The sequence below is a fragment of the Palaemon carinicauda genome, chromosome 7 (assembly GCF_036898095.1).
Source record: "Palaemon carinicauda isolate YSFRI2023 chromosome 7, ASM3689809v2, whole genome shotgun sequence".
Taxonomy (NCBI): domain Eukaryota; kingdom Metazoa; phylum Arthropoda; class Malacostraca; order Decapoda; family Palaemonidae; genus Palaemon; species Palaemon carinicauda.
The window spans coordinates 103,505,105-103,521,378 of NC_090731.1; the positions used below are offsets into that span (position 1 = coordinate 103,505,105).

At 38.4% G+C, this 16,274-nt stretch overlaps 1 protein-coding gene and 1 long non-coding RNA gene across 2 annotated transcripts in view; one reads left to right on the forward strand and one right to left on the reverse strand.

Moving 5' to 3' along the window:
* LOC137643978 (uncharacterized) overlaps positions 1–1,115 on the forward strand; it is a 60,536-nt gene extending 59,421 nt beyond the window's left edge. The window contains exon 3 of the long non-coding RNA XR_011045101.1: positions 773–1,115. This is a non-coding gene — a long non-coding RNA (uncharacterized lncRNA). The remainder of the gene's footprint in view (positions 1–772) is intronic.
* A 2,444-nt stretch (positions 1,116–3,559) lies between these two features.
* LOC137644461 (uncharacterized) lies at positions 3,560–6,091 on the reverse strand. Its single transcript, XM_068377437.1, has 4 exons — positions 5,512–6,091; positions 4,565–5,398; positions 4,201–4,332; positions 3,560–4,095 (listed from the first exon to the last, which is right to left on the reverse strand). The coding sequence occupies exons 1-4, from the start codon at positions 6,089–6,091 to the stop codon at positions 3,560–3,562; spliced, it is 2,082 nt and encodes a 693-aa protein (XP_068233538.1).
* Between the last annotated feature and the right edge of the window lie 10,183 nt (positions 6,092–16,274).

Here is a 16,274-nt window from a genome sequence, read left to right on the forward strand (position 1 = left end):
GATACAGTAGAATGGGCAAGAATCCTTATGTCTTAATAATATTTCACATTTATCTATGAAAAATTCGATCTGCTATCTAAATATACAGATGCGTATCAATGAATTTGAGTTAGAAAATAAGAGAATGTTTCAGAAATCTTATCAATGAAAACATAGTAAAGCTCAATGGAATGATTTATTGTAGCCCAGTAACATAAAAACCTTCTTGCTTATGTACAGTAGGAGTAAACATCTGATAAAAGGGACATCTTATTTCGCTGACTCAATAAGGACATATGTCATGTGAAGTTATTTTTCGAAGTAATAATGTTCATCATTAATTTGAAGACTATGGGGAAAAGTGCTGGTCCGATTACCTGGGGATTCGCAGACCTAGTATCTCTCAAATCAGATTTAAGCAATAATTCCTTTCCAATAGTTTTAATACAATCAAGTCCTATCAGAATATCAGCAACTATTAATAGTTCATCTTGAATTGCTTTCATAGCAACAATGGCAATTAGAATAGCAGCAACTATTAATAGTTCCTCTTGAATTCCTTTAATAACATCAATTACTATTTAAAAAAGCAGGAGCCATTAGTAGTTCCTCTTGAATTTCTTTAATAGCCTCCATTGCTAATAAAATAACAGCAGCTATTAGTAGTTCCTCTTGAATTTCTTTAATAGCATCAATTTCTATTAGAATAGCAGCAGCTGGTTTTGATTGAGATGTAAACAAACTCTTCTTCGATTACTATTGACAAGAGACTTGTTCTTTCTGATTCCAACAGACACATTCTCAGCTCTTATGGGAAATGGAGGTTGTTCTATAATAAGTCATGAATATAGGCATCTGCTGAAAGAGTTTCATCATTGGGGGAATTGATGGAATTCAATAATGTAAATCATTATAAGTAATGTTACCTATATACTTCAAGAGGAGTACAACTCTAGTGGTTTATATCAATTGGTGAGATGAGAGTCTTTTATTCAATTATAATGATTAACATTTGTTATTGTTCAATTCTTTATCCTCTATTGTTGTTTAAATGACTTAGTGGTCAGTCATAGTCGAGCATCATCAAGCAAGCCTTCAGCACCAAATATACAATGTAGCCTACTACAAATAAAACGTAAGAGTTACAGGGATGTCTTCTTTATTTCCATCAAGATATTGACAACATATGATGAGATATAAATCATAATATTTATAATATTATGTCCCTGTAGGTATACACAGCAAAGTCACCATACATTTAGCCCTTACACCCCAGCAGTACAACAGTGGCGCTAAGGATAGGATATCAGAAATGCAGAAATAGGTAAGAAGAACTAGAGTGTATGCTAATAGAACAACATTGGCCATACTATGGTTAGGTCACTTCTTTTTCTTTCCTACCATTATCCATACATTAAGGGGTCGGTTGCCACATGCGCCCTCTCCTATACCTCCACTCAAATGTATCCTCTTCCACTAAACCTCTTCTCTCCATATCATCCTTCACCCTATCTCGCCATCTAATTCTCTGCCTCCCTCTTGATCTTCTCCCCCTAACAATTTTCTCTCAAATCCTTCTCACCCATCCCCATCATCCATGCTCAGTGCGTGCCCATGCCCTCTCAGTAATGATACTCTTATCATCTCTGTAATATTTACTACACCTACCATTCTTCTTATTTCATAATTTTCTCTAATCTTTCAATCAGTGATATTCCATAATCCACCTCAGCATTCTTATCTTTGTTCTTTCAATCTTTGCTTCCTCTTTTCGTCTTAAATCCCAAGTTTCCGAATCATACATTAACACTGGTCTTATTACTTTGCCATAGATATTAACTTTTAGCTTGATTGGCATTTTCTTATTACATATGACTCCTGCTACCTCCCTCCTTTTCCCCCAGAAAGTGTTTCGTGATAAATATAATATCACAGGTAGGCTGTAAAGTTTTACAGGTAAAAATGGCAAAAAGCTAGGCATTGTGTGCATGAGGAGACATGAAGTGGGTAACAAAACAAAGAAAACTTAATCTAACCCGAGAGTGTTTAGGGGATTTGACATCAGAATTCATTTAGCTAAAGAAGCTGAAAACCCCTCAGGCATAAGGGAGTCTCTCTCCGCTGACTATTTGCGTCAGGTGTGGCCTTCCTAGGGGCTTGCAGCTTCCCTGTGCATAGAATGGCTGCTCGAGATCCATCGGTTTGGGACACAGTGAGAGCACATAGCTGTTTCCCCAGTGGTTGACTTTGGTCTCCCTCCCAGAAACTATGAAGGTCAAGTACCATAGAAGTCTCTTATGTCGCTGCTTGCAGCGACCTCAGCTTCCGCTCAACTACCCAATGTTTGCCCATTTTGGCGGACGAATGGGATCAGTTACAGTGTATCTGTTAGAGCAGCATTGGCAAGACCGTTCTTGAGGATCGCAATTGCACGTTGCTGTTGCGCAAGCCCCTAACTGTGTATGTGCAGTATCACGAGATGAAAGTGAATTGGGGTTTTTAAGGCCAGTGGATCTTCAGGTAGCTACTGTCAGTTTTCATGGAGTAGGCATGCCGCTTGTTTATGAGCATAAGTAACTCTCTACGTCATGTAAGATATTTGATGCATAGAATTGGAATGAAGCCTAAGTCTCCAGTAATGCATATAATATCAAATGATCAATCATAAAAGACAGCCAGCCAAAGACTGAAAGAATCAGAATGAACCTTTGTCCTGCTTGATTAGGAAAAACATAGCCGACTTATATACAATCTTACAGCAATCAAGAGGCGAGTCATAACCAGTGAATATATATATATATATATATATATATATATATATATATATATATATATATATATATATATATATATATATATGAGAAATAACCTTTAATATACAAAGACTTCTTCATCTATGTTCAAATATTTACAATCAGATAAAACAGGTATTTACCTAAATAGAAATTGCTTTAACATTCATCTAACTAAGGGGGAAATGGAGCCATGTAGATACTTTAGTTGAATAACATGTACTGGGAGGTATCATATTGTTTGGAGTGATAATCTGAGCGAGGTACAGTACCAGGCGAGGGGAATGCAACTCAACTTTATTAAACAATCATCGAGTTTATATATAGCAACTTTCGAAGGAGAACATCACAACAATTCAACCATGATAATGGATGAGTTAGCATGATAACACTGTGTAGTTAGAACTCACCTTACAAGTTCCCTCTTTGGTAGTAATGGAGGACCTTCGAGTTGCAACTTACCAATCAATGAGGACAATAGCAGGAAATGACCCACACCACGAATTCACAACCTCAGAGCCCCGGGGCAATTACCCTACCTGGACAACAGCTACCTGACAACTCCTCAAGGTGTGAACGATCTGTCTCCCTCGTCACTACGGTATTGTTTTTCCGACAACTCCTACAGGTGTAAACTATCTAACCACCTCATAACTGTGGCAGTGTTTTCCAAGGTATAGTGTTCTGTCAATTCCCATATGGTGTTTATTATGCAACTCTGTTATATCAACTACAGCACCTGCACAGAGATGTGCATGTTCAACTTCACTGCTCACCAACCAATTCTTCTAGACTCCTGTCAAAATATCAGCTTTTTTCTTCTTTGAAGGCACCATCTGAACAACGATATTCAAACCAAACTCAGTAATCAATTCCTTCAATGTACCCAATCGTCTTTTGATTATCATCTCAGCAGCTCCTTTTGTGTCGACACGCTTCTCAGCACTGACTATAAATTTCAACCATGCCCCCACGGTTGCAGAGTCAGTCCTCACCTCTATCGACTCTAAACCCCATCTAATGGCTAAATTTACTCCTTTCAAAACAGCTTCTAGTTCGGCAACATTGATGTGGTTGAAATCGTCCTTTTTTCTAAGCCAAGCAGCATCCTTAGCAATCTTGCCATTTATCTCCAAAACTACACCCATAGCAATTTTGCTGGCATCACACCACACAACACCATGCTTTACACTCGGGACACACCAGTTTCCTCTCACAGGATCATCTAACTTTACTCTCTCAATTACTTCTTTAACCATCATCATGGACTGTTCACCAACAGGATCCTCAACAACGTGCTCCTGAGGCTCTTCTCTTAATGTAGCTACATGCAATTCTTAACCTATGGGACAATGACCCACTAATGTACCACAAACTGAAAACAGTTCCCTCCTTGTAAGCATATCTGCAACTTCAGGCACCTTATTACCTCTCTGGAACATCAACTCTCCTCCAACTCTTTGCAGTTGCAATCCTAAAGCAGCACCTCCATTGATCGACTCAGGGGACTTTGTTATCAACCCAAAGGTATTCAAATGTCTAATCACCTCATCAGCAAAAGCTATCGATTCATTCATAAGAATGTCATCTATATATGAACTGGTTGCTCTCTCTATTTTTTCATCCTTACTTAATACAATCTTTAGTATCCTAGACATAATCCGTGGTGCAGAGTTCAACCCGAATCCCAATCTTGTAAGGCAAAAAGTCTGTCTCTTATAGTTCACTAGTTGATATGGCCACAATTTTTCGTCAATGCTCAACTGTAAGTAGGCCGACAGACATATTCTCACCTGTCGGTCGCCATTTTCGCAGTGTCTCACTGCATACATCAGTCACATCATCACCAGTGTGACACTTGACATTCACAATAAGTTCCCGAAAATCAAGCACTGGTCTCACCTTGTTCTTTGTTGGCTGTTTCACTGCCATTAGAGGAATGATACCGATGTCAACCTTTTCTTTCCATGGAACTAAAATACCTTCGGCAATCCACCTGTCCACTTCGTTCTCAAATTCTTCCTTCTTCCAACCATCAAGCTTTTTATCATAACAGCTTACTTTTTTCTGCAGTGTCACAGTTTCATTATTTTCCCAAAACCACCTGACTGTCCATTTCTGTCCATAAAACCTAGCATGAAAGTTTGGATCTCCAATTACAACTGTTGAACTATTGTTATCCCTCTCACCACAAAGTCTATGCTTAATTTCTTGACCAACTGAAGCAACACCAAAAGCACCAAAACATACCTTTCCTTGGGTCACTGTGACACCTCTCAATTGGTCAATAACATCAACTCCTAACACTACATCAACGCCATTAACCAGTTGATTCGACACTACAGCCCTCACTGTCACACATTCACCGTTCACACCCAGCTCCACACAATCTGCAACTTTACACTTAATATGACTCCCATCAAAAGCACTGATGTACACTTCTCCTTTACAGCAAGGCACAAATTTAGAATGTACCACAAATGTAGAGCAGCCGGTATCTACAAGACCCTTTGCAGTCAAATTACCAATCCAAACGTCAATTATAGGCAATGTATCAAGGTGAACCTTTTTATCATCAAAAGGGCGGCTACAGGCACAGTAGTCACCCTTTACTCGTTTTCCGCAACCTGTTCCTGACAACGACTGGCCATATGACCAATTTTATTACACCTAAAACACCTCACTTCTGTCTCTTTACAATCTTTTATCATATGAGGGCCACCACATCGGAAACACTGACCCCTAAATTGGAAAGGCCTAGCCCTATTCTCATGTTTTGCACCACCTCCTTCTCCACCCTTTCTAACAGTTACAGCTAACACACCACCTTGCTGTTTAGATGACAAAATCCTAGCATGGCTAATCAATTCACTCATTGCCATTGTCATCACATTTGGCAATTGCTGTAAAGCAACACTAATATTATCTGGAAAACCATTAACAAACATTAGTTTCATAACATTTTCTAAACCAACCTTATCGAACTTAGCTAAACCCGCCAGCCTCCTAATCTCATTAGCATACACATCAACTGGTTCTCCCGTCCACTTCAATTGAACAAGTTTTCCAAAAGCAGAGAATGGATCATCAGAAAAGGCTACTTTCAATTTTTCTTGAATTTTTGCTGCACATTCTTGGTCTTCATCGCCCATCTCCAAATAAAGTGCTAGAGCATCACCCTCCAGATACAAAGGAATAAAACTGGCTAAGTCGACTATTTTCTGTAGCTTAGCCACTAAGGTCACCTTCTTCAACCATGACACAACGTCTCCTTCGCCGGTGAATGGCTTAATCATGTCCATTGTAATCTTAGATGCCATACTTTCTTGGAATAGGCCTAGATAGCTTGTAGTTAAAACTCACCTTACAAGTTCCCTCTGTGGTAGTAATGGTCGACCTTCGAGTTGCAACTTACCAATCAATGAGGACAATAGCAGAAAAGGACCCACACCACGAATTCACAACCTCAGAGCCCCGGGGCAATTACCCTACCTGGACAACAGCTACCTGACAACTCCTCAAGGTGTGAACGATCTGTCTCCCTCGTCACTACGGCATTGTTTTTCCGACAACTCCTACAGGTGTAAACAATCTAACCACCTCATAACTGTGGCAGTGTTTTCCAAGGTATATTACAAACAAAAATCGTTAATTACATTAATCACACAACACACTGGTTGGTCTATTAAAAAGGCAGTCAAGAGTGAGTGATCAGATAAAAAATCAAAACCGTTAGAGTTTATGTGAGTGTATGAAGCACATGCAGTAGAGAGAAACTTCTTAAAAGTTCCAATGGTAAGATTCCTGGGTGTTCCATCATAGTTTTAAAACCTCCTTCCTGGTGACTTGTTTTATTTCACTTCTTAGTGATTGCATTAATTGGGAAGCTTTTCCACTGTCATTCCAATTCTTTGAGGGACTTTTTAGTCTGAAGAATTCGAGATGATGATACTAGATTCGTCACTCAGGGTGGGGTATTATTGTTAACAACTTCCGATACACCTCATAGTTGTAAAGTGATGCTAAAATGAAAGGGGGACCTGAGTCCACCTGTAAACTAATGGGATGAGGGAGGGAAGGGTCTTCTTCTTATGACATAGGCACTCTGAAAAATGCCGCCTCATCATCTGCCTGGATAATTCACGAGGGTGAAGGCGGTGATGTCTTGGATGCCTACACAAAATTTGCATATTTCATAGGGACATCAAAGATACCAGCGTGACATCATGAGCATAGAAGGATGATTATATGAGATCAACAGTTGTGGGAAATAATTCCAGGAAAACCTCCCCACACTGATTTCTAGACTTGGGCATGGAAGAATGGAGCACCAACACTCTCGCACTTAACAAACCAGAGAACCGCAATGAACGCGGTTTGCTAACCAAACACACGTTCAAGTCAAAAGATATATCGGGACTGTCAACCCTGATATCCCCTTGATCTTGGAACGAGTTTCAGGACATAGAGTAGTAAATCCCAGTCAAGTGGGCTTGATTGGAAGTGTCTCAAAATGCATTAGGGGGAGTAGTACTGTAAAAGTTAAGTGTTGTAAGGACTACCAGAAGGCAATATTACTGAACAATACAATAATGGATTGACACAAATAACTTTACTTCTGACACAAACATAAAACTCACCTTAGTCATATCTCATTGAAAATCACGAGGTCATAAATTTCATCTTATATTTATGCTTAACCTCACACAATTAAAGCAACGCTACTCATTGCCTTGTATGATAATAAATTAACAACTTTGGCAAACACTTTAGGCTTATATTCCCTGACATTTCAAAATTATGCTACACAAGGTGTAAGTTAAAAGAAGTGTGTAATTTTAACCTAAGAATGGCATTTATTCACACAAAGTATCACAGGAATAACCTAACTGACACAGAAATAAACAGCAAAGCTACCTAACCGAAATTTTAATTAGTAGGGAACAATTAGCATATGAAACAAAATGCTTTAATAAAACGTTAAAGGCAAAAAAGTGTTGATTCTATAATTAACTGGTTGAACCAGCCATGCAATCAAAGTAAAAACTATTGAAACAATAACACGAAAATACAATGTAACACCTTTAACTATTTCCCTTGATTTAAGTCAAAATTAAAAAAGGGGGAGAAAAAACAACCGTTAGAGCATAATTTGTAGAATACCGACAGACAGGCTACTTACAGATTAAGCCGGGCATATAAAACAATGATATCATACCTAAATATGCATAATCATGTAATTACCTAAAGGGGGGTTGTTAAATGGCCAAATTAAGCCCAAATGAGTACTCACTATCTTGAAGATTGGGAGTGGAGGATGCCCGTGTTGCACGAGCAAGGCAGACACCTGTTGGGTCCACATGGAGGTACAGTTTGAAACAGCTGCATAAAGGACCAAAAGTCTTAATAGAAATTAGGTATGCCCACTTTTCCATGCACAAGCAAAGTTAGGCGCCAGTTGAATGAAAATAAATTTGTGACCCGGAGCTGCCAGTCATTAAGATGAGACTATTCCTGGAACTTTTGGTCTCAAAGTGTGGCAGTCCACCTGGCCTAATGTGACCTTCTGCCACTAGGTCATGTCTTGAAGTGGGCCCGTTGAAGCTTCTCGCCATTGGGTCTTGGGCCGCATCAACTAGACAATGGTTCTCTACCCTTTTTCTTAATTTTCCCCTTAGGTGTTGAATGGTGTTTTATAAGAACAAGAGATATTCTTGCAGCTCCAGGGGAAAGTATTTAAGAGAAAATTCTTCGCTCTAGCATAACCAAATTGAATACATACAAAAGAATTAAGTGGCGTTCATTGGCTGTTACAGTTAACAATCCTAGCTAAACAGATTTATAAATAGGTGGAGGTAGTAGGTTGGTAAGGGCACCAGCCACCCGTTGAGATACTACTGCTAGAGAGTTATAGAGTTCTTTGTCTGATCACATAGTACTACATTGGATCCTTCGCTCTGGTTACGGTTCATTTTCCCCTTCGCATACACATACACCAAATAGTCTGGCATATTCTTTACAGATTTTCCTTTATCCTCATTGTCAGGGGTCCCAGTGTGAGCAGCGAGGCGAGACGAGATTTGACTGAGGCCCTGTTTGGGGCAATCCTGTCATCTCTTAATTTTCATCAGCATTTTGGAAGTAAACCAAGCCTCGCCGAGAGCGCCTGCCATGATAAGGAAACTGTCCTGTTAGACCAAGATGTCATCGTCTTGATTAGTGGAGTTAGCATATTTTGAGAAACTGGGCCTGAGGGAAATCCTTGTTTAGGATATACGTCATCATGGAAGGACACATGCTGCCCATTTGTTACGACTTAACACGTGGTCCGGATTGCATCAGATATTTCTTCTAGAAGCTTCCATGGCCTGATTGAAGTGGGCGTTTTGGAGGAAGCCAATAGAGATGCAGAATTGTTTAAAAGAGCACATTCTATAGAGATGACCACTGCCCACTGTAATTAAGTCTGCCCATACATGGGTATATAAACTTAAAGAAGAGATTGTCCAAGGGAGATAGGACAGGACATAAGATAAGGGAGGAACTATGTCCGAAGCAGATAACATCCAAGTCCTAGCAAGATAAGAAACAGAGAAGACCAGAAGTCTGATAGAGTCACATTCTAATCTTCCCTTCAGACAACAAAATCCTATCTCCAAAAGATCCTACTATGGCCGAGAAGAAGAGACAAATTAAAGCAGCTAGCCCTCCCTGCTTGTGACAAGAAGTAGCCAACACTGCCTGCAGCCTGCCTTCGTTCAACAGTATCATCGAATCCTTAGAAGAAGATCTCTGATGTCCCTTCTTGATGCCACCCATTTTGTGACGTCTTCGAATCCGGTCATCGTACCAGTTTCATCTGAACTTCATCCGCCCTCCTGCAACGTTCTCAAGCCTTACTTCAACAGTATCATCGAATTCTTGGAAGAAGACCTCTGATGTTCCATCTTGATGCCATCATTTTGTGACGTCTTCGAAGCCTGAAGTCTCCGTACCAGTATCGTCTCAACAACTGCAGAAAACTATTCTTCAGTATTTCTACCTTATTGACTGTTCCCCCTTTCTGTTGATGTTTTGACTGGTTTGATTTGTCAGTTAAAGTAACCGAAGAAGTAACATTAGTTTTCTTCGTAAGTTTGTGAATAAACGTTTTTTTTTTTTTTTTTTTTTTATTTCCCATATTTCCATTGGTGTTGTTATTTATTTTGCTTATTAATAGAACCGGTAGCGATTTTAAGATCGTAACACTCATACAGCTGAGAACACTGAGATTGCCAAACAATTCTTCCCCCTAGGGGTTAACTACTGCACTGTAATTGTTCAATAGCCACTTCATTCTTGGTGAGGGTAGCAACAACTCTTTAGCTGTGGTAAGCAGCTTATCTGTGAAGGAAACTTCAAAATCAAATTATCGCTCTCTAGTACAGTGGAACCTCTACATCCGAACGTATCTACATCCGAATTTTCCAACATCCGAAGTAAAATTCGAGCAAATTTTTTACTCTACACTCGAATTTTATTTCGACACACGAAGTAAGCAATTTTCGTCGTCCCGGTTGTATCCGAATTTTTCGACACACGAAGTAAAATTCAAACACATTCCTACCCTACACCTGAATTTTTTTTTCGACACCCGAAGTAAACAATACCCGTACGCGTAGTTGGTACTCATAGCGCCGGATGTGTTTTTTATTTCCGCCAATGGAAGGCAGCACTTCGACCTCGGAGGGACCCTCAATTAGTGTGGCTTGGGTCAGTCCTCTGTTCTCGTCGGCTTCTTGCGGTTGTGCCCTGTGCGTTCTGCTATTATTGTACTGTTTTAATTGTGATTTTTTACGTGCATCCTTTTACGGTAATTTACGTAAAGTATGGGTCCTAAAAGGCTTAGTTTTGCAAGTGGTAGTGGTAGTGTTGAGAAAAGGAAGAAGGAAATGCTTTCTTTAGACGTAAAGCAGGAAATTATTGAAAAATATGAGTGTGGCGTCCGCGTGAGTGAATTTGCTAAACAATATGGCCGTAATATGTCAAGATCTCGACAATCCTGAAACAGAAGGAAGCCCTATCATAGAAGAGATGGAACGACTTCTGCTAATCTGGATCAAGGACAGAGAGATTGTTGGCGACACCATCACCGAAACCATCATCTGCGAGAAGGCGCACGCCATCTTCACGGACTTGAAGGAGGAGAGCTCTGGGGCTGATGCTGGGGAGAGTTCAACCAAACCTTCCTCAGATGATTTCAAGGCATCTCGTGGCTGGTTTGAGAAATCTAAGAAACGGTCCGGGATTCATTCAGTTGTTCGCCACGGAGAGGCTGCTAGTGCGGACACAAAGGCTGCAGCTGACTTTGTGAAGAGTTTTGAAAGGACCGTGCAGGAAGAAGGCTACGTAGAGCAGCAGGTGTTCAATTGTGATGAAACCGGGCTGTTTTGGAAGAAGATGCCCAGTGGAACCTATATCACCGCCGAAGAGAAGAAATTGCCTGGGCATAAGCCAATGAAGGATCGGTTGACTCTTGCCCTATGTGTCAACGCTAGCGGGAACTTTAAAGTCAAGCCCTTACTGGTTTACCATTCTGAGAGCCCTAGGGCCTTCAAGGCACACAACGTGGATAAGGACCAGCTTCATGTTTTCTGGCGATCCAACTCGAAGACCTGGGTCACTAGGCAGTTTTTTGTGCAATGGGTTAACCAAGTTTTCGGCCCTTCTGTGAAGAAGTATCTTCATGAACAGAAATTGCCTTTAAAGTGCCTGCTATGCCTTGACAATGCACCCGCTCACCCACCCCCACTCCCACCCCCCGGACTTGAAGATGATATCTTCGATGAATTTAAGTTCATAAAGGTGCTGTATCTTCCACCGAATACCACCTCTATCCTCCAGCCCATGGACCAGCAAGTCATCTCGAATTTCAAGAAGCTCTACACCAAGACCCCTATTCAAGTAGTGCTTTAATGTCACGCAAAGCACAAACTTAACTTTGCGTGAATTTTGGAAAAGCCACTTCAACATCATGCACTGCTTGAAGATCATAGATCAGGCTTGGGTGGGATTAACTCGACGGACCCTCAATTCTGCCTGGAAGAAGTTGTGGCCTGATGCAGTTTCTCCCCGAGATTTTGAAGGTTTTGACCCCGAACCTGATCCCGTGGTGGGTGCAGCGGAAGACGTAGAAGAAAACGTCTCCCTTGGCAAGTCCATGGGTCTGGAGGTCGACGCAGATGACATCACGGAACTCGTCGCCGAACATCACGACGAACTTACCACAGAGGAGCTCAAGGAACTCCATGCTATGCCTGAGCACATGAGTGATGACGAGGAAGGGATCGAGGAGGTAGAACATGTGTTAGGTTCGGTGCAAATAAAAGAGGTGTTAGGAAATTACCAAGACGTGGTCGACTTCATCGACAAATACCACCCAAACAAATTGCAGGTTTGTCGTGTAGTTGCGCAGTTCGATGATGTTTGCCTAACTCACTTTCGAAACATTCTGAAAAGCCGTACCAAGCAACTATCTATCGATAGTTTCTTTAAAAAAACTACGAAGCGAACTCGTGATGAAGAGGATGGAAGTGGTTCAAAGAAAACGGCAAAGAGTGAAGCGAAATAAATTCAATCAATTTTAAGTGGAGAGAGTGAAAGTGATTAAAATTAATCATCAAAAAGAAAAAAAGAAATGTAGAAAAAATATAAAATAAAATATAAAAATAAAAAAAATAAATAAGCTAAGTTATGTTAAAGTTCACTTAGTGTAAGTTAGAATAAGTTACGGTAGTGTACGTTTATCGTAGTTAACCTCTCTACCTCCTCGCCGCACGTCCGTCTCCTCTCTGCGTAGCAAGACCAACAACACCTGCGCTGGAGTTTCTAAAGTAAAGTGACGCTAAAAACCCCTTTCTTATTTATCATTTTTTGATAATTCTTATTTTTTACATGTCTATTATCTAATTTAGTGTGCATTATTCTCATGGGAAATTATGTGTAGTAATTTATTAAGGAGTTGTCATAGGTTTTTGGGCTCAACCACGGATTAATCCTATTTCAATGTATTCTTATGGGAAAATTCGTTTCGACATCCGAACATTTTCTACATCCGAAGTCGGTTGTGGAACGGATTAAATTCGTATGTAGAGGTACCACTGTATTGGGGAGTGCCACAGACTCTGTACCATGGTTTTCCACTGTCTTGGGTTAGAGATCTCTTGCCTGAGGGTACACTCGGGCACACTATTCTATCTTATTTCTCTTCCTCTGGTTTTGTTAGTTTTTATTCATTATATAGGAAATATTTATTTTAATGTTTGTACTGTTCTTGAGATATTTTACTTCTTCTTTCCTTTCCTCACTGGGCTTTTTCTCTGTTGGAGCCCCTGGGCTTATAGCATCATGCTTTTCCAACTAGAGTTGTAGGTTAGCAAATAATAATAATAATAATAATAATAATAATAATAGATATAAATAATTACAAGCTAAAACTAATGATTCTTTCTCAAATCAATGAGTTATGCAAATTAACAAGTTAATTAAACGCACATGAATCAGTTTAAAAATCCTATGTTACACAAGCATTCGTGAACAAAACGCAACCCAACCCAGTGTCCCTCTTTTCAAATCATCAACACTTTGCATCACTAAAATGCAAATATCGGTGGTCAAGAAGCTGAAACAACATCATCTAAAGAGAAGTGAGGGGATGAAAGTTAAAATACAAGGGAATGATGACCATGTTAGCTGAAATTAATAAATAAGCTAAAACGAATTAAGGTTACAAAAAAAAAAATGAATATCACGAATAACTTGAATAAAGCGTGGAAGGAATTTCCACGCGGATTAAATGTGCAACATAAAAAACCCATGAATAAGTAATTGGTAGGCGGAAAACGAGAGGGGCATTTTATAACTGGTCGTCATCATGGGGAGGCAACATACTACTGAACGGGGGAACAGGTAAAATAAACATGAAAAGAGGCGGTTAGCTAAGATAAATCATAAAACATGAATAAAGATGAAGCGTGAAAAGGAATCTTCACCCTTAGTCTAAAGATTTTTTTTTTTTTTTTTTTTTTTTTTTAATATTATTAACATGGTGTTTACATCCTCTCTATGGATATTCTAAACTTGATTATTTTCTTCCTATGTAGTAAATAGCTTCATAAGTTTCCCATTTCAAACTTTTCCTCAATTTAAACCAGTATCTCGTCAGATTCTGAGTAAAACATTATTTTCCAGTTCTGCTAGAACGTAACCCATTGATAACAAGTCCCTCATACGAGAATTTATCGATTTGGTTACGCTCAATCCACTGGGTCTTTCTTATTTGCTACACCTTCAAATAGGATTCCAAACCCACTTTTATTAGTGTCATATATTTCATTTCGGCTATATTCAATAAAAGCCCAATCATCACCAATGATTGTAGGCCTACATTTTCATCATACCAAAAGGGTATTCAATATTGTAGGAACAGTGATGCAAAGACCACTTATGAAAATTTTCGTCATATATAATCTCAAAAATTAGAAATCAAATTCAAATTAATCTGCGCTATGTAGTATACTAGGTTTTATTATAATTACGGACGGGAAAACCTTTCCTACTAATAAACAATTTTCCTTTGGAAAAACGCCGGAAAATTACACTTATTTTCACCGTAAGTACTTAGCGAAATATATATATATATATATATATATATATATATATATATATATATATATATATATATATATATATATATATATATATATATATATATATATATATATATATATATATATATATATATATATATATATATCCGTCGACAATGGGGAACCTCAAGTGGGAATCCGGGGTTTTGAGTGAGGAAGACATACTGGGAATCAGTATACAATGTGAAAAACAAACCTTTTCCTCTCTATACGTTATTTTCTTGGACGTATAATAAATCCATGGAAAACTGCACAAATTATCTACATCCTATACAACTGGTATTGTAATTATCATTTGTTTGTTGACATTCTATGAGGCTGGTGTATTCGCTCCCGTTCGTTCATAGAACTTGTGCGCATACATCCTGCCTTCCTTTACTGTATTTCGACCAATAGGAGTACTCGTTTTCTTATAAGCCCTCCTCATTTTTACCTGCGACATTCAAGTATTATACCCGTCTAATACCGTATGTATGTATTTGTTGTTGCAATACCCGTGTGTAGCCTACATATTTCTTTTCACTCACGACATTCAGGTATACTACAAGACTTGACCCCTCAATACCATTTGTATGTATTTGTTGATGCAATACCCCGTGTATATTTCTCCTTTTCTCAAGTTTAAAACTGTTTCCTCCATTATTGTATTACTGTGGTGTATTCCAATATGATATTTATTTTTTCCTTCACTTTATCTAACTAATTTTTCATTTTTTTTTTTTTTACAAATTCTGTACTGTTATGTATTCCTTGTTGCAATACCCTCGTGTTCATATTTCTTTTTACTCACGACATTCAGGTATACTAAAAGACTTGACCCCCTTAATACCGTTTGTATGTGTTTGCTGATGCAATATCCACGTGTATATTTCTCATTTTCCTAAGTTTAAAGTAATTTCCCCATTATTACAACACTTTAATGTATTCCCATAAAATATTAATTACTTCTTCCTTCACTTTAATTAATCAATTGTTCGTCATTTCTGTTTTTTTTTTTTTTTTGTATTACATTCAGTTTTCTCATAGCAGATACTTGCTTTGAACAAGTTTACCCTTAAAGTTTACTTACAGGCGCCGTACTGTAACACTGATGCTTCCATTCACGTATCCGTAAATATGGATACTTATATATGCGGTTATATTTCCCCCTTCCTTTGTTATCACTCCAAGTGCCTTGCTTAGATCCTTTTCAAATCCTTTTTGTGTGTGTCACCAAGTGTAGTTAACACGTTTCTGAAAGTGCATAATATTATACCACAAAAATTACATTGCCCAAGTGTCGTTCTTGGTTATCTTACAGAGAAGGGAAGCACCTTCGACGGCCCGATCATAAAATAAGTCATTAATTTGTTGTTATTGAATTTTATGGTCTATGATTTTTAGATTTATAAAAATCTGTGTATAAGCCATTAGATTTTCTAAGAAAAAAAAATATACCGGGAATAATTTTATTAGATATAATAATCAATCATTGATGTTAGCTGCGCAGCTCAACGTTACCGCTTGCTAGTACATACAGAGCTTGATTGTTTTTTTTTTTTTTTTTTTTTTCGCGAGCGAGTGCATGGTGAGGCAAGAACCATTAGATTTTCTATATATATATATATATATATATATATATATATATATATATATATATATATATATATATATATATATATATATATATATATATATATATATATATATATATATATAAACCATCAGGTTTAGGGTAAAGCATTTTGAAGATATGTAGGTTTCCCTTTAGTACATAATGAGATTTCACTGAATTTGGCTTCATTTCAATTATAGGCCTACTGGTTTTAGTGAGTGT